Below are 17395 nucleotides of genomic sequence, written 5' to 3'. Positions count from 1 at the left end.
CACTAGGGTTATACTATCAGTCATTATTTGATATACTTTCACTAAGAGCTTTTGGGGTTTTGTTGTTGTTTCTGAGCAGCGTAGGAAACTTTTATTCTTGATCAAGACTAGGAAAAGTAAGAGATAAACCCAAAAATCAACTTCACAACCTTGAGGGTGGTTCAGATGCCTGTAGATGTGGAGAAGAAATGAAGGGAAGGTGTAGACTAATAAAAGGGACCAATATTAGCATCTTTTCTGAGAATGGGTGGCAATTTTCCTAGAATTCAGGTGGGACCCTCTTTTTGCTCTTCTGTGGTCTTTCCAGGAGGGTAACTGTCACCTGTCATGATGCGGGAGAGTGTTTCATTTCACATGTACATGGAAACATATTAACATTAGATGTCTGCTGTTTACTCTGGCAGCCATCCTGGATCCAACCATCTTAAGCTAACTGGCCTAAAGAGGAAACAATCCTCAGGTGATCAAGATGAGGAAGGGACAGATAATCAGACAGGTCACTATATAGTACACAGGGTAACAAATCATCCTTTTTCTTATTTTCACTTTTCACTTCTTACTTTCATGGGTTCCTGAAGGATGAAAATCTGACATCATCTTCTCAAGCTGAATTTGAGGGCTGTTAATGGGTCTATGAGAGCAGTGAAAAGTTTTGTAGCAAATCTTAAAATGGCTGTGTTTATTGTTTAGCCTCCTGCCTTTTACTTACAAATGAAGGAAGACAGTTGAAGACTCATGCCCCTAAGAATAGCCAGAACCCAATAGCTATTAGTAGGCCTAAATGGGGAAAGAGAAACACCCTAGCTAGATATCTGGGCACATTTATGAGCAAGGGAAAGTGTGTGACTTTCATGATTTTGAAGGATCCAAAATACCTTGCTTCAAAGACTAGTAAACAAGTTGGGCCCATATTCATGACTGGACTATGAAGTTGGTGTAGGCAACTCTCATACAAAAGTGATGCTACAATAGGTAATACAGCAGAGTAGGAAAGATGCAAGTAGGGACTTGAAAGTCAATGAGACTAGTTTGGTGTGTTGCTTTGCCAGTGATCAATTATATAACTCTAGGAAAATTAACTAAAAATTGGTCCTCATCTCTAAACTAGACATTAATAAGTATCTCACAGAGTGAAGGCTGAGCAAGAAAGTCATGATAGAAAGCTCTTCATATAGTCTTTGGCATATAGTAAGTACTCAAAAACTAGTAATTTAGTCTTATCATTATAAAGTATATAAATGGCTTCCAATAGAATACAAGAAAATGGTGCACATGTGACTGATATAAGAACCTCACTCAACTATTGCCTCCATCTGGGCATCAAGAGCATGTGGAGGGGGTTCAGGAATGAATCACAAAGTATACCCCCAGAAAACAGTGTTTATGGAAAGACTTATTAAACAGAAAATATTTAATCTCAGAGATTATCCCAAACTAATGTGCTCTCTGATGATAAAAAATCAAAGCAAACTGATGTAGCTGGAATGGCCAGCTGAGAGAATTCCGTTAAATACATAATTGACCTCTGGAAATTGCCAGAGATTCAACTTGACAGCATAATATATTCACATAAATAAAAGATAGACAAGGCTTTTCACCAAGATAAGGAAATAAAATCGAAAATCAGTGAATACCTTAAGTTCAATGAGTGTAGGTATTAAATTATACTATGAAGAATATCTTTCCATAGTTGCCATGTGGAAAAATGTGTTAGTAGTTGAAAGAAAAAAAAAGAATGGCTACTACTGTTACTAACCCTGATTTCATATGTGAAAATCTCTCCTGATAAAGGATATTGTGTTGGGAATTGCACAAAAGGGAGTTAGGCAACCCCAATTTCCATTCTGTAAAAGTGATTTCTAATCTAAACATAACAAATATTATGTTTAAGAAGAGTAGGGAAATGGCCCTTTCCTCTTGGGAATAGCACCATCAGGGCTGGTTTCAGAAATAGAAGAGTCTTCACATGATGAGCCTACAATGGGATAGATGGCTTCATGGGGAAGTAGGACCCAAGGGAGCAAAAGAAACGGCACGTGTGACCACATGACAGTAGGTGACAGTTCCATCCGGAGCTCAGAGGGAGAAGGTCTCCTTCTTCCCACAACTATCCCATGATTTATTTAGGTTTCCCTTAGGGCACTGTCACAGCAACTTACCACTAAGGGAAATTAAACCTAATGATGGCTGAAACTTAACCCTACCGAACACACTGGGGCCAGCAAAGCTCACGTAATTTGCTGTAGCCATGGTCACAAGTCTCAACTGCAGGGAGAATGACAATCAGACCAATGTGATCACCTTGCTAAATGCTGCATGTTTATGGTTCAGTGTTCTCTGAGGATTTTACATCAGGAGGAAAGCAGGCATGAATTGCCCATTCCCCAGGAAGGAGTGAATACTCGGTCAGCTGGAACAAAGGCATGGCAGCTGTCACATTTCGGCATTGATACATCATCACACACATTATTTCTCAAGTGCATTACCCACACAAACCATAGAGCATATTAAGATTCACGTAACTGACTCTTCAGGAGAGCATTAAATTGAGGGCATGTATGAAAGAGATGTTCTTTAAATATTGTACCACTGCCTGATTTCTACCCCATCCCACAGCATATCTCATTCCTCTGCTACCTTTGATCTCCTCTTGCCATCTTGCTACATAATATCAGGATAACCCTGTAATTATATAATTATGATTATTTAGCTCTCTATTTTTCCTTTATTCAATTATTCAACAGATAATCAAGACAGGCTTCATGCTATATGCTAAGGAACAAGCCAGGGCTTTTTCCCCTCAAGAACAGGTAGATCAGGCAAGGAGACAAGACAAATGCATAATTAGATAACAATGCAAAGTAAGTAACTACCACAATAAAGGCAAAAAGAATTTGGGAGAAAATAAAACCAGATTAAATATGACCATACAAGTCAAAGAAGAACAAGAATGACCAAATTGCTTTCCTTCTCTGGAAAAATCATCCCTTTCTCTGAAGTTACTTCTTAGTTTATATTAGTCTTTTATACCAGAGATACAGAAGATGTCCTGTATCTACTCTGAGTTTCTAAACGTAGGATTTTTGGAGACAGAGCTCAGGAAATCCCTACTTTATAATTCAGTTCTCAGTTATGTCCAAAAGCAAGTTAATGTTTCAGTTTAGGGTTTGTTTCTGTGTATGTGTGCACACACATGCATGTGCACATGCATACCAGTCCTGGGGCTTGAACTCAGGGCCTGGGTGCTGTCCCCTGGCTTTTTCGCTCAAGGCTGGTGCTCTGCACTTGAGCCATACCTCCCTTTATAGATTTTTACTAGCTAATTGAAGATAAGAGTCTCACAGACTTTCCTGCCTGGACTGGCTTCACACTCCAATCTGCAGATCTCAACTTCCTGGGTAGCAAAGATTATAGGTGTAAGCCACAGTGCCTGACTTGTCTGGGGAGAGATAGATAGATAGATAGATAGATAGATAGATAGATAGATAGATAGATAGATAGATAGATAGATAGATAGATAGATAGATAGATAAATAGATAGATTTCCTTTTTGAAAGACTTTATATATGATTACACCCTTGACTATGAAAGAGAGCCTTTTGATAGGGTTTATAAAAATAACTGAGTTCTTACTGCACATTACCCTATTAAATGTATAGCTTAGGGAAGTCCCTTCCCTGCTTCAAGTCTCCATGTATTGTAAAGTAAATGAGTTCCAGCTCTGGATCTCTAACTTCCTAAAGGATGTGCAAGGCAGAGATGCTTTGAGAAATTCTACATGCACCTGTGATGCATCCTGATGAGCCAACTTAAACGTCTCTGCATTCACCTGGGCTTTTTTAATATGTAGAAGGAAGGCATGAAGGGATAAACCTACCATTGGATAGTAATTGAATTCCATTTTTTCCATTACTCCCCTACATTGATTTTTCTAGGCTTGGCTTTAATAATCTTATAATGATTAATCGATATTTATACAGAGTTAAACCACTGGCTGACAAATTGACCAAAAGAAAAAGTAGTCCTGGGTATAATTCCTTTATAGCCCACTCTCATATTAGAACAAAAACAGAATAGGCCTTAGCATTTCTTTTTTTTTAATTGTGAAAATACTGTACAGAGGGGTTACAATTACATGAGCAAGATAATGAGTACATTTCTTATCAAGCATTGTAGCCTCCTCCTTTGTTTCCCCTTCCCATCCCTTCCCATCCTCCTCCCTGCTCCCCCCCCCACACACCAAAGTTATAAGGTTCGTTTTCGACATACTGACTTGTACATACTGACTCCATTGTTGCAATGGGTCCACCTGTATCCCTATTTAAATGATTTGTTTTTCCCCTTCCCCTCCACAAATTATACCGACATCAAATACAGTAAAAGCAGGAGTTATACTGTGGGGGGAGGGACTTACAAAGCAACAAAGAAATAATCTTATAAATGTGTTAGAAATAATCGCATGAAAGAAAAAAAAACATTTGAATACATATCTTAGGGTTCATTTCCCTAACATCACCTTATCTGACTTGTTCTACTTTACTCAGACATATACTAGATATTGCAAATAAGGGAAACCATGGCACCTATGTTTCTTTGGGCCTGGCTTATTGAGGCATTAGCATTTCTTATTATCTTGTTTTTTAAATATAGTCTCATTTATAGCTGGAACATAGAAATTGAATACATATATGATTTCAGTACATTAATATAATTATCAGATCAAAGTTATTGGCATAACTGTCACTTTGCACAAGTTTAATTTTGTTGGGGACATTCAAAATCCTCCTCCTATTTTGAAATATTCAATTTTTATCAACCGTAGTTATTTTATTGTGCTATTTAACATTAGAAGTTATTCCACCTAACCAACTGACTTCGTACCTGTTACCCATATCCATATTAGAGATTCTTAAGTGCACAGCTCTTCTATCTAGGGTTACTTTTTCACCAAATTACTTGATTTTAACCTATTTGAAAATGTTTGTTTCTAACATTTCCTTTTTATTCCATATACTAATTGTACAAAATAAGCGATTTCATTGTAATATACATCTGCTGTATCTTGATCCTTTTTCAGTCCTCCTCCTTCCTCTGTCTTTGATTATTCAAACAGAAGTTCCAGTCTCCTGTTGTTACAGACATGCCTTGGCATTTACAGAAGCCTGCTTTCAAGCGCTGCAGAATACCTTTTTTGGTATATGAGAGACACATATAGCTAGGAAATCTGACCAATTTCATGTAATTCTTTAGAAGCACTTTGTGTTTCTCTACTTGTGTCCATATACACAAGAAGATGCGCAGTAGCTCTTTAGAAGGATGAGGGAAGCAAGAAATCAAAAGGTTTTGTATGGTTGAGACTTAAGAACAGTCTAGTTCTCTCAGACATAAAGACCCAAGCCAAACCTTCCCTCCATTGCTCTTGTTTGCCTCTGAGCACCTGGAAGACTTCCTCTAATTCTAGGTCCAACATTTAGGAGAAGCTAAGATAGTAAAACAAAGTCCAAGAAAGGATGGCCAAGAAAAGTTAGAATTTTGAAATTGTATCGAATGAAAGGCAGATGCAGAAAGTAGGACAGTGTGTTCTGAAGAAGCAAAAGTCCCAGGAGGCACATGAACACTTTATTTAAATGAGCCTGCTCTGGAGCCTTACTCCAGGGACTGCAGGGACAGAACAGGGACTGGTGACTATAAATTACAAGACAGATTCTGCTTTATCCAATGAGGGGCCAAGAGCCTGCCCAATGAGAGAGCAAAGCTCCCTGGCAGAAAGCCTCGGGGCTGAAATTGGTTCCTCAAAGAGGAATGCTGAACAAAGCTACCAGGGAGACTAAGCTTTGCTTCTTGTGGGTTATTTCTTTGCCATGCACTTGAACTTCTCAGGGTTGGGTATATTCCCTTTGTGTTCTAATATGAGGCCCTCATTTTCCTAGGGAAATGAACAAGCGTCTAACAGAAGAACAAGCCAAGAAAACCTATGATCGAGCAATTAAGCTGGAACAAGAATTTGGAGAATATTTTACAGGTAAGTTCCTCTGACCCTGGCATCATGAGGAAGGAGAGATACTATATAATTTAACTTATAGATGGTTCTAGCCCTGGTATAACAGGATCTGAAAATCTTCCTGCTGTGAATCCTCAATACTGCACTTAAAATATTAAGTGACACTTACAATATGAGTGGCAGATGGCCCCTGAGCTATATCCTGCTACTAAGGAGACTTTAGAAAATTGACACCTAAACTGTCTTCCCAATGACACCAGAAAATGTTTGAAAAAGAAACATTTTGTGCTCAAAACAGGCAGTGTTGAAGCAATTACTCTTTAGGCCTTGGTTTTGATGTTTATAATGCTAGGTATCTAATCCAGGACCTGAGTGTGCACTAAGGAAGCACTATCACTGAGCTATCATCCCACCCCAAAAAAGTTCATCTTGAAGAGTAATCTCAGGTCTTCCGTTCTATCTGGATATTCTGTAGTTCTGCCTCCCATTCCAGTAGCTCTTGAACAGTGCACCTGGAAATCTTTCCCATGTTTCCATTAATTCTGTGCCAAGACTCAGTGCAAAACTTAAACAACTCTAAATATGTCTTTGGAAACATGAAATATGGGGAATCAAGAAAGAATTTCTTCTAGGTATCCCAAGTTCTCTGTTCTTATAATGCTTTTATGGAACACTGATTCAATCCAAAGAATTAGAGTTGGAAGAATTTACCTTACAACTAAATTAATGTTTTAATTGTTTTGTCTTATTCAGAAGACAGAACATCAGGCATGGTGGTTCACAAATATTTTTCATAGGTTAATATTAAGTGATGTTTCTATCAATAACTAAAATATGAGTTCAGAAAATAAAATCATTTTGACCAGTAGTTTGTATTCAGAAATATTATAATTAATATACTCTGAAAATATTTTTGAAGATCTAATCTCTGTTTCAATAGCAACTTATTTTGAATTCTTAGTGTCATATGGAGAGTATTGATATATTTTAGGGATTTATCCTACAAGGTAGGTTAGAACAACCTGGCATTTTGACTAATTGACTATTATAGTTTATGGGGTACCCTCTATATAAAATTGCCCTATGTAGGAAGAATCTGAATTTACCAGATTACTAAAGAGAATACACATGGTTTCCCATTAAAAGTGGTGGGATTAAAGTTTTCTCCAAAATCCTTATTATTTCCTGTGTCTAAAATCCCTGAATTTTCATCTCCTCCAAAGTAAGTAAGGTATGGAGACTATAAGGCTCATTTTTTTTCTGAACATTAGTCATTGCTTTACTACAGTGCCTGGCTCTGAGTAGGAACCCATAAAATATTTGCTAAATATATGAACAATTCACAATCAGGACGCCAAACAAATGTAGCAAGTATGAAAATTGTGATATACTTATAACTGATCTAGGTCATGTATTGAAAGAATTTTCATCATTAGTGTGATGTGTTTCTGGGAATATTCTGCTTTTTCTTACTAAAGACATCATAAATTTCCTGATGATGAGCTGTCTGCTACTGATTTGAGCTTCTGTTATATGAGTGGTGATTGTTCCTCACCAACCCCCCGCCCAGCAATGATCCCTAATTCTAGGTATGTTCGCTTCTGTTACAGCTATTGTCCAAGGAGACACCCTAGAAGATATATATAACCAATGCAAGCTTGTTATTGAAGAACAATCTGGGCCTTTCATCTGGATTCCCTCAAAGGAGAAGTTATAAATTAGCTACTACGCCTCTGATAACAACAGAAGAACATTTAGAAGAACAAAATATATATAATATACTACTTGGAGGCTTTTATGTTTTTGTTGCATTTATGTTTTTGCAGTCAATGTGAATTCTTATGAATGTACAACACAAACTGTGCGAAGCCATGAAGGAAACGGAGGGGCCAAAGGGTGGGACAGAAAAGACATTGCAGTATGCAGGAAGGCTTTGGTTTGTTCAAAGTACCAGGTGTAGGGATGAACCTCTGATGGGCTTTCTGCCCAAGAGATGGGAAACCTCCTCACCCCAGCAGATGTCCAGAGCTGATTTAGCTGCTGAGCTCTCTGTGTTTTTTTTGCTTTAAAGAAAAGTTGCCAGCACTCGAACCTCACCAACCTTCCCATTACCCACATCTGTAATGAGTACACTTCGAATTTTATAACTATGCACATCTTTTGAGTTCTTAACAAGCAAAAGAGATAAAGAAGGGGAAAAAAAGCAAGGAGTCCCTTTGGAAATGATGTGCTATCAGGGAAAGCTAATTTGTACAGTTTCTTTGACTGACATCTGCAAAGACGAGCATTGCATAAAATTCCGAAGTGTAACCTCACCGAGAAGAGGGGATTCACCTGGGATTAGCTTTATGATTGTTGATTGTCTATTTTGCCATTTATAAGCTGAAAGACAGCACTAAAGATGAGAATAATTTATACAATAAAAATATATTAAATGTATAGAAACAAATTTCTATAGGTTACAAAAGAAGTTTTGTGAAATATTTTGTAAAGACTAATTGAAAGACTAAATGTATGCACTATCAGAGGATCAAATTCAAGAACTGAAAGTTGCACTCTCCCTTTTGTTGCCAATGATTCATTCAGAGCACCGAGTTCTTTCTGAGTCTGACGAAGACTTCTCCCTCACTTACCTCCCATGGTCTCTCTTGCGCACTAGTGATACACATTTATGGAGCATATCCCTTAATGAGTGGACATTTTTGGAGGACATTTGTTAATACCAAATGTCCAGTTTTTCCAGCTGATGGCTTTTTAGAGACAAACTCATGCAAAGGACCTACAAGGACCTTTTGCTTTTCTTTAGTAAAATAACCCGGGCCTACCATGAAAATAGTGGAATAACTTTGTTCCTAGTCACTTGCATACAATTCTTAAAGGGCCAGTTAGTATTCTGGCCAATCATGAGTCAATGGAATTATTCTTTTATTGTTTCACAGAGTGATTAAGTCTTATAACAGCTGAAGTTCATATTACATGGGGAGATCTGTCCGAAGGATGCACTATTTCTTTGAGGAAGAGAGGAGAAGCATCTGGTTAGGGGCAGGGGGTGATGAGAAGTGCAGGATTATTTGTTTGTTTTGAAACATAGGGCAAAGAGACAGAACCACTGGCAAAGGTGATTTATGACTTTGAACTCAACCAATTGAATTGCCTTCCTTGGGGCTGTACCTGGACCAAGTTCATTTTTTACCAATTATAGTAATGATGATTTTAAAAAAAAAGAAACCTCCCAAAGCCTATAAACTGAAACCGAAGAGTTAAGTTTCCCACTTTAGCATGGACAGTGACATCAGCACTGGTTTTGCCCAAAGTGTTTCGAGAGAGACTTTTCAGTGATATTAATAACCACTCAACTCTGGGTTCTGTGCATACCCAGATTTAAGCCCCATCGCCTTACTTCTGGGGTACATCAAGACCTGGCAGGGATTCTGCCACACTGTGCAGCAAACCAGCATCTAGGCTGGAGTGGTAGAGCAAAAGCTAGATCCATCAGAGTGATGGGGCTTCTTCACAGTAAAAACATCAGCGCTCAAAAATGAGAGTCTCTTTCCAGAAACGCCGATTGTTCATCTTGTATTAAATACCATTGTCTGCCTGGCTGCAGTCACCAAAACAAACACAAAATTGCAAAACTCATGCATCTACCTATCATCTCGAGGCTGCCTTTGCCAATGGAAGGGCTAGTGATATATTTTCCCTCTGATGAAAGTTAAATTTCCAGAGACATTCCTAGAGCGTTCAAAAATTTAAAAAAAAAATGCATCCCAGTCTGCCACTCACCATTTTCAGGTCAAGGCAAGTTTTCCTTAATATTGCACCCAAAAGTTTTCTGACACCAGAATGCCATTGCTGATCCCAGCTCTGTTTTTAGGCCACCATGATTAACTTCTTTGGTTTCTCAACTGAGCATGCAACTGTTTATTTAGAGGACTATCATTAATGAGTAGATGTTTTTCTTGGGTCATGTGATATGCTTCCCATTTTAGTAGTATTGCTGTGGCTGAGTACAATCAAATTGAATCACCACCCCTTTGGGTTTTTTTGTAGTAATATAATTATTTATTTTCCTAGTGTAGATGCTTCCAGATTAGAATCGGCATTTGCACTGATTTTTTATGTAGATTTATATAAATATATATGCATATATATTTGCTTGAAGAATCACCAAGCAAATTGGTGAGAGGGTCTTTTCCTATAGAATTTACACCTCCATCTGTTGTGTTGTCTTGCGCTTCCCAATGTTGAGGTCTCTATGGCTCCAATGAATTGACTCTTTTGCAGCAAATCAGAGGACTTGTGTGGACATGGCATGGAAATTAACCAGATTACATCTGGCACAAATGCACTTTGGAGCCTGGGGGCCAGACTGGTGCTAACACTGCAAATTTTGTCCAGAGCTCTCTCCAATCTGAAGGCTTGCTGGGGGCGCAATGTCACCTTCACATGCTGAGCCCTTTCAGAAAAGTGCCAGATCGTGTCACTGGTGCTATTTTTCATGCTCTGGTACAATGTGTAGCACCACGGGGGTCTCAGCTTTACCAAAATCAAAATCCCATTTGTCAGCCAATTGCTAGAGCACTTGTTTTTTTTCTGCTCTCCTCTCATGGGATTTGTTGGCTGTTAATTTGCAGGCTTTTTCTCAAGCCCCAAGTTCTTGGGCTGGCTCTGTCTGCTTAGCAAGCCCATCTTTATTATCTGCCCTCAGATGCCTCTCTGAGCTGTCTTAGATCCTACTGCCAGCCCTTCAGGACTGAGCCAGGAAAATGCCCTCTACACCTCTGGCTCTCATCTTTATCTATTCTTTTCTGCTCTTTTTTTTTAAAAAATTCTATCTTATTGCATCCTCTTGTTGTCCCTCTCCGTTAGCTTCCCCTCCTCTCTTTCAATTGTTGACTTTATTCTCTTTCCCTTTCTCCCTTTGTCCATCTCTTTCTTCTCTCATTGCCCTTTATTCCTTTCTCCCTTCCTTTCCTGTCCTCTTCCTTTCTTCACATCCCTGATCATTTCCACACCCTACTCTTTCATTTTTTTTTCTGTCCTATAAAGGGCTCATGGCTGATTCAGACAGCAAGTCCATACGCTGGACAAATGACACAAACACATGGGGTCACCTTGTTACCTACTCAGCCCAGAAAGCAATGCTGAGTGTGAGGCCCTGACCTGGAGTCAGCTCCAGCTTGCCTCACAGAGCAGAGCCAGCCTGCACCGCTGCCCTGGCCTGGCCTGGCCTCATGGTCAGTGAGGATGCGTGTGCTGTGGGTTCTGTGGCACCTAGGAGCCTCTGCCTGAAAAATGGTCCTCCAAAATCTCACTCCCAACACCACTCAAGGCTCTGAGGACATTACTTTAAATAAAGGCAGACCCTGGCCCCAACAATTATTCTGAGAGCAAACCTCCTTCTCCTCATTGAAGCCATGACATCGCCCTGGTTTGGAGAGAGATTTTTCTCCCCACTCTTGCCCATTTTCCACGTGAAGCGCCCCCATCTCTGCTTTCCAGCTGGTGATTACTCTGGTGAGATCGAATGGACTCGCTGGTGAACGGACATCTCTTATTTCCTGTCTTGGTCCTGCCTAAAATTCCTACCAAAAATATTTCAGCCAAGGACTCAGGCTAGTTCCTAAATTGATCACATGAATTTGTTACTGCTAGGGGGAAAGAAAGGGTCAATTCCCATTAAAGCATGAGGACTACCCCCCCTCACCCCACCCCGTGACAAGGAGACTCCCTACAGAACTCTGTGGGTCTATTTTATGTGCGTGTATGTAGGACACATGCAGAATGCGGACCGGGTATACACATATTCCATTAGATAGAAATTACTATGGTTGGAAACGCTCACACACAACACACACTCGTCTGTAAATATCCTTCCTCACTGAAACCTGTGCTTGAGAAATCATTTCTTGTCCAGCTGTGCAGTTTCTTGTCACAGCTGAGGACAAGCTAAGACAGGCAGAGGATTTCGATAAAAAAAAAAAAAAATCAGCTCAAAGAGAACAGTATCTCCCTAGCAACCCATGATGACAGCCCTTGTGGCAAGGTTGACCCCCAATGGGATGGCAAACTTTTCCTCTCCTTTTCGAATTTGTGTTTCCTAAGTGTGTCTTAATTTCTGAGTGCACCAGGTTGTACCCATTAGATCCTTTTAATATGACAATTTTGTGCTTCTCTCTGACAGGATGTTTCTCCATCGAGCTGTAACGCAGGATGGGAGGGAGGGGGGAATGCTCCTTGCCTGGGCTGGAGTTGACAGAGATACTGCACAGCTTACACTCCTGTTAAGTGTAAATATTCAACACTTCCATTCCATTTGTGTAAAAAGAAAATAAAGCACACACAATTATAAAATCAAGATGTATATTTCATACTCGGTGTGTCTGTGAATATTTATTGTGTTCCTAGTTGTGTTGGGGAAGTGGCCCTATTGTAAAAAAAAAAAAAAAGTCTTGAGAGTGTTTATACACATGTCATGGTTTTATTATAAGATTATAAATATTAAAAACCTTTATACTTTATAGCAAATTATATTCTCCCAAAGCATAATTTGTCTTATTTCATCAAGGAGAGAAACACTCATGTCTATTTTTATCAAATTAGCCTGGTTATAGAGCTAAAATGCAACTCGGGTAGGTTTGCTCTGAGAAATATTGACACTGCACAGAGGAACTGAAAGTGGTACTTTTGCACATTTTAAAACACTTGGTTACCATCTTGCCTGCTTTAAATCAGGATTCTTATCAAGTGAATAGTGTAGTAAAAGATAGACTACTAGCCAGCTGCTGGTGGCTTACACCTGTAATCCCAGCTACTCAGGAGGCTGAGATCCAAGGATCACGATTCGAAGCCATCTCAGGCAAGGAAATCCATGAGACTCTTATTTCCAATAACTTTTCAAAAAGCCAGGCCCAAGTAGCTGGCCCAAATGGTAGAACACTAGCCTTGAGCACAAAAGCTTAGGGACAGTGCCTAGGCCCTGAGTTCAAGCCCCAGGACCAGAAAAAGAAAAAAGATAGACTTCTAAAGACACATACCTGTTTGGAGAAAAATAAAATCCCATTGTCAGAACTGGAAGTTTCCAGAAATGCTAAGAATAGAATCATTTTTCCTGATACTTAGGATGTAAGGAAAGACATAATTTGGAGAGGCATTTTCTATTTACATTGGAGTCACAAAATATACCAGCTCCAAAGATGTGAACAATAATTTCAGAATGCCTATCCTAAATTCCTTATTAAGGTTAAAGATATGCTTGTCATCTTGATATCTGGATAGCACCATTGTAGCAGCTAGAGGGCCAAAACAAATTCCCCCCATAGAAGGGGGGAACATCATCAAAGCAATCACTCTGAACTATGCTTCCTGGTATATTAGCCTATAACTGGATCATCCATTCAGAAAGCCAGACTGTAATTGATTAGACCAGCCTGGCCATCACTGTGAGCTAATGAGGAAGTCACTATTTTAAAATAATAGTCATGCTAGAAGGCTCAATAGATAGAAGCGAACTGCACATTTCTGAACCAAAAAGGACATAGTTATGAATCTATGACCACTTATGTGGATATTCTATTCAATGACAGAATTTAAATGACCCACCAAAGCACAACTCTGAGGACCACTTGTAGAGGAAGTCATAACCTTTCTAGATGCCACCAGAGCCCGCTGGACTGCAGATGTCAGGGAAGGATAGATCAGGACTGCTAGGCTTCATAGTCCCCAAATTTTGTTCTCTGTAACCTGTCTCTTGGGGACAACGTAGGCACCATTGCTATTCTCAAACTGACTCTTCTCCCTTCATCTGCCACAGCCCAAGTGTCAAGTTCAGACTTTGTTGCTAATTCTCCTCTTCTGAATCTTGGGACAAAGCTAGAATAGTTGGGACAACTTTGTTGAATTCTAAGGATAACAAAGAGAAATAAAAAATGATTTATGGCACAAGCTTAGAGTCCCAGGGACACTCTGACAACTACAACATAGGTCAGAATTTCCAGTCTGTTTCCACAGCTGACTTACTAGACTTGCAGATGAAGTGTCATCACCATTCTGCTCCCACATATTCATATGCAAATGGAACTCACTCATTGTATACTGCAAAGGACAAAGGACTTGCAGCTTACCTACAACTGACAGCTGAAACTTTAGGTAAGACATCACTCTTCCAAACTGTTCAAAGCCAACTTCCTAGACCCCCAAGAAAGAAATGACTTCTCACTCACCCTCTGTCTATGGCTTGTCTTTCCAGTTTTGGTTCTGATTTGGTTGGATGGTTGATCAAATAACTTCTACTTTCTAGTGTTTCAGAAAGACTGCATGACTTTTGCACAGTAAAAAGCTAACCTCTTTACCAGGAAATAAACATGAATCACACGTGACCCCAGCAAAATACAATGGATTACTTCCATCTGAAAGAAGAGTAAGGGAAGAAAAGTACTTCCATTTTAGGTATACCATTAAGAATGTTAGGTTCCTCATGACCCTAAAAAGCAAATTATAATGAATAATTCCTTAGGAATGGAATTAAGAGTCTCTCAGAAAGAATATTTGATGCCTAGTCTGAAAAACTAAGAAACTAGTAAGCTGAAAGGTCAAGTCCTAGTAGGACTGTTTGGTTTTCATGAGTCACATTTGTGTCTTTGATAGTAACCTTTTCACAGAACTGTCACATGCCAAGTCTTCTGACCTGACAGCTGTGGGATGAGTAATCCCTGGATTGAAGAGCTCACCCTTCCACCTCACTGGGTTGCAAAACTAGGTTCTTATAGTATCACTCACTGTAATTTACTTTCAGCTGCCAAATCTGGCTTTGAGTCCAGAGTCCTTTTCATTAACAATTGGTGGTGTGATTTCTGACTACCTGAAATTCTTCAGGGTATAAAATTATATAAACTGGGAGTAACATATTAAAATTTAAGTCATTTCATGTAAAGACTAGAAACTGCTCAATTAAAATTACCCAACCAAGAAAATAAAAGCAAAAACTTTTATTTACATAGTTATCATTCCCTACATTTTTAATCAGCAAACAATAAACACCTGCCTGTTGCCAAGATCTATTTACATGCTAAAATAAAAGTTTAAAAATAAATACAGATACTAAATATCCCCATGCTGCTGATCATATGTATGGTGTATATGTGTACACCATTATATGTTATAGACCGTGATAGATAATTTGCTCCAGGAAAGTTAGAATGAGCTTGTGACTTTAAATGAGCATCATTATTCCACAATACTGTGAAATTTGGGAAATTATGTAATTACTTAATCACAATTAAAAAAAAAAGAACCTCGGTGAAGGTAGGGAGGAAAGGGATCATAGGGGGAAAACAATGGAGGGGGTAACAATGCTCAATAGGAAGTGTACTCATTACTTTGCTCATGTAACTCTAACCCTCTGTATAGTATCTTTACAATAAAAAATTAAAAATAAATAAATAAATGAATACAGAGAGCACAGACTTATTTTCTCAAAGAATGCAAGCCTCCTAGAAGAGGCCTAAAAGAAGAAAAGATACTAGTGTTCTACAGATGAGTGAAGGTGAAAATGATGGAAAGAATGACCTTGACATTCATGAATCAAATAATTTGCTCCACTGCTTACACCTTGTGAAGAACCTTCATTGAAAATCTGTCTTTCTTCTCTGGTATTCCTGTGTCTGTCATCCCCACCCAATCTCATTGGTCAGCCTGCCAACCTATGACCAGATGGTTTTTTGATTATTTTGGTTTTGCCTGACTAGTTTTCCAGATAAACACAAAGGCAAGGATAAGATGGGGAAGTTAGTGGCCCAGAACTGGCATCTCTAACAGGAGGCAAGAATTATCAAGAAACAATTTGGATGTTTTATGTTCTCATAAGAGAACACAGAAAATGGAGAAAAATACCCACCTCAAAGTGTAGAAGGATCCAAGATGGCTGGTGCACTGTGCATGACTCTGCTGCAGATAAGAACCAGGGCAACCAAGAGCTTTACTGTGTTTCTAGAACAGTGACAGAGGGTGGACTCCAGAAATCATCAAGGAAGTGATGGAAACATTAAGCAGCTCACTGTGGAGACATTCCACACTGCTACGAAAAGGTAAATGAAAAAATACCTGCAACTTCTTTCCTAGCTGCAGACTGCTGTTTTGTTTTGTTTTTGGTATGTGTGTGCCAGCCTTGGGGCTTGAATTCAGGGCCTGAGAACAGTCTCTGAGCTTTTCTAGGGCTCAGTTGGAGATAAGAGTCTCAAGGACTTTCCTGCTGGAGCTGGCTTCAAACCATGGTCCTCAGATCTTAACGCTGATTAGCTGGGATTACAACATCAAGCCACTGGCTCACTGTAGTATCTTCTTCTTCTTCTTCCTTCTTCTTCCTCCTTCTTCTCCTTTTTCTTCTTCTTCTTCCTTTTTATTCCTCCTCCTCCTCCTTCTTCTTCTTTTTTTGGTCAGTAGTGGGGCTTGAACTCTAGACCTAGGCACTGTCCTTCAGCTCTTCAGCTCAAGGCTAGCACTCTACCACTTGAGCCACAGCCCACTTCTGCTTTTCTGAATGGTTTATTGGAGATAAAGAGTCTCATGGATATTCCTGCCTGGGCTGGCTTTGAACTGTGATCCTCAGATCTCAGCCTCCTGAATAGCTAGGATTATGGGCATGAGCCACCAGTGCCTGAGTCACCGCAGTCTTAACAAGAGATCTCCACAGTCCTTAATGGTTATGAATTTGGAGAATTAGCTGTTCAAAGAATGATTGCTCTGCTTCACCAAAGGAGCTCACATTGAGCCCTTCCTGTAACTCCCCAAATCCAAGCTACCAAAACATCCACTACTAGATGCCATCCTACTGTCCTGTCTAGCAGGCATTCCCTCTGATGCTAGCCATGGGTCCTGGACACACCTTATAGGTCAAGGGACAGCTCTCCTTCAGTATCTTCCAGACTCAAGTCCAGATGGCAAACTCATAGCCTGAGTTCTACTGACTCTTGCCCAGTGGTACCTAGGTCTCCTTCCCAGCCCTCAGCCTGAGTATAAACTCGCTAGTACAAACATCTTTACTTCAATCCTGCCTGTCAAATACTAGGGAAAGTCCTAGAAGCTTCCTACCACTCCAGGAATGCAGCTACTATGACCTTAATCACTGGAACCACCTGTAACTACACTGTAAGAACTACAGGTCTCTTATCCACCACTTTGGAACTGTGGTTGATGATACCAAAAGCCTTGGCATTACCCAAGCATGGGCCCAAGACCCAAGAAAGGTATTATCCATGTCCTAAAGCTCCAGGACTGTGGCTACCAATGCCACAAGCCTCAGTCTCACCTGCACTAACTCCAATGAACAAGGGACATTCCAATCCACATCCGACAGTTCCAATCCCACAAACACCAAAGACAAAAAACCTAGAATCA

General features: G+C 39.6%; 1 protein-coding gene across 7 annotated transcripts in view; it reads left to right on the top strand.

The window, feature by feature from the left end:
* Nucleotides 1–8462, top strand: part of Dlg2 (discs, large homolog 2 (Drosophila)) — a 1447312-nt gene extending 1438850 nt beyond the window's left edge. For 3 of the 7 annotated variants that reach the window (XM_013013988.1, XM_013013987.1, XM_013013990.1), the window contains 2 exons: nt 5931–6022; nt 7612–8192. In XM_013013988.1, the coding sequence (XP_012869442.1) occupies nt 5931–6022; nt 7612–7718 (199 nt within the window). In that variant the 3' untranslated portion in view covers nt 7719–8192. Of the gene's footprint in view, nt 1–5930; nt 6023–7611 lie in introns of all 7 variants that reach the window. The other 4 variants (XM_013013989.1, XM_013013985.1, XM_013013991.1 and 1 more) reach the window with 3 other exon arrangements.
* Nucleotides 8463–17395: the final 8933 nt, after the last annotated feature.

The sequence above is a fragment of the Dipodomys ordii genome, unplaced genomic scaffold (genome assembly GCF_000151885.1).
Source record: "Dipodomys ordii isolate 6190 unplaced genomic scaffold, Dord_2.0 Scaffold22, whole genome shotgun sequence".
In the NCBI taxonomy this organism is placed as follows: domain Eukaryota; kingdom Metazoa; phylum Chordata; class Mammalia; order Rodentia; family Heteromyidae; genus Dipodomys; species Dipodomys ordii.
The sequence above is the reverse complement of the archived record's forward strand: the minus strand, read 5'-3'. Positions and strand labels throughout refer to the sequence as shown.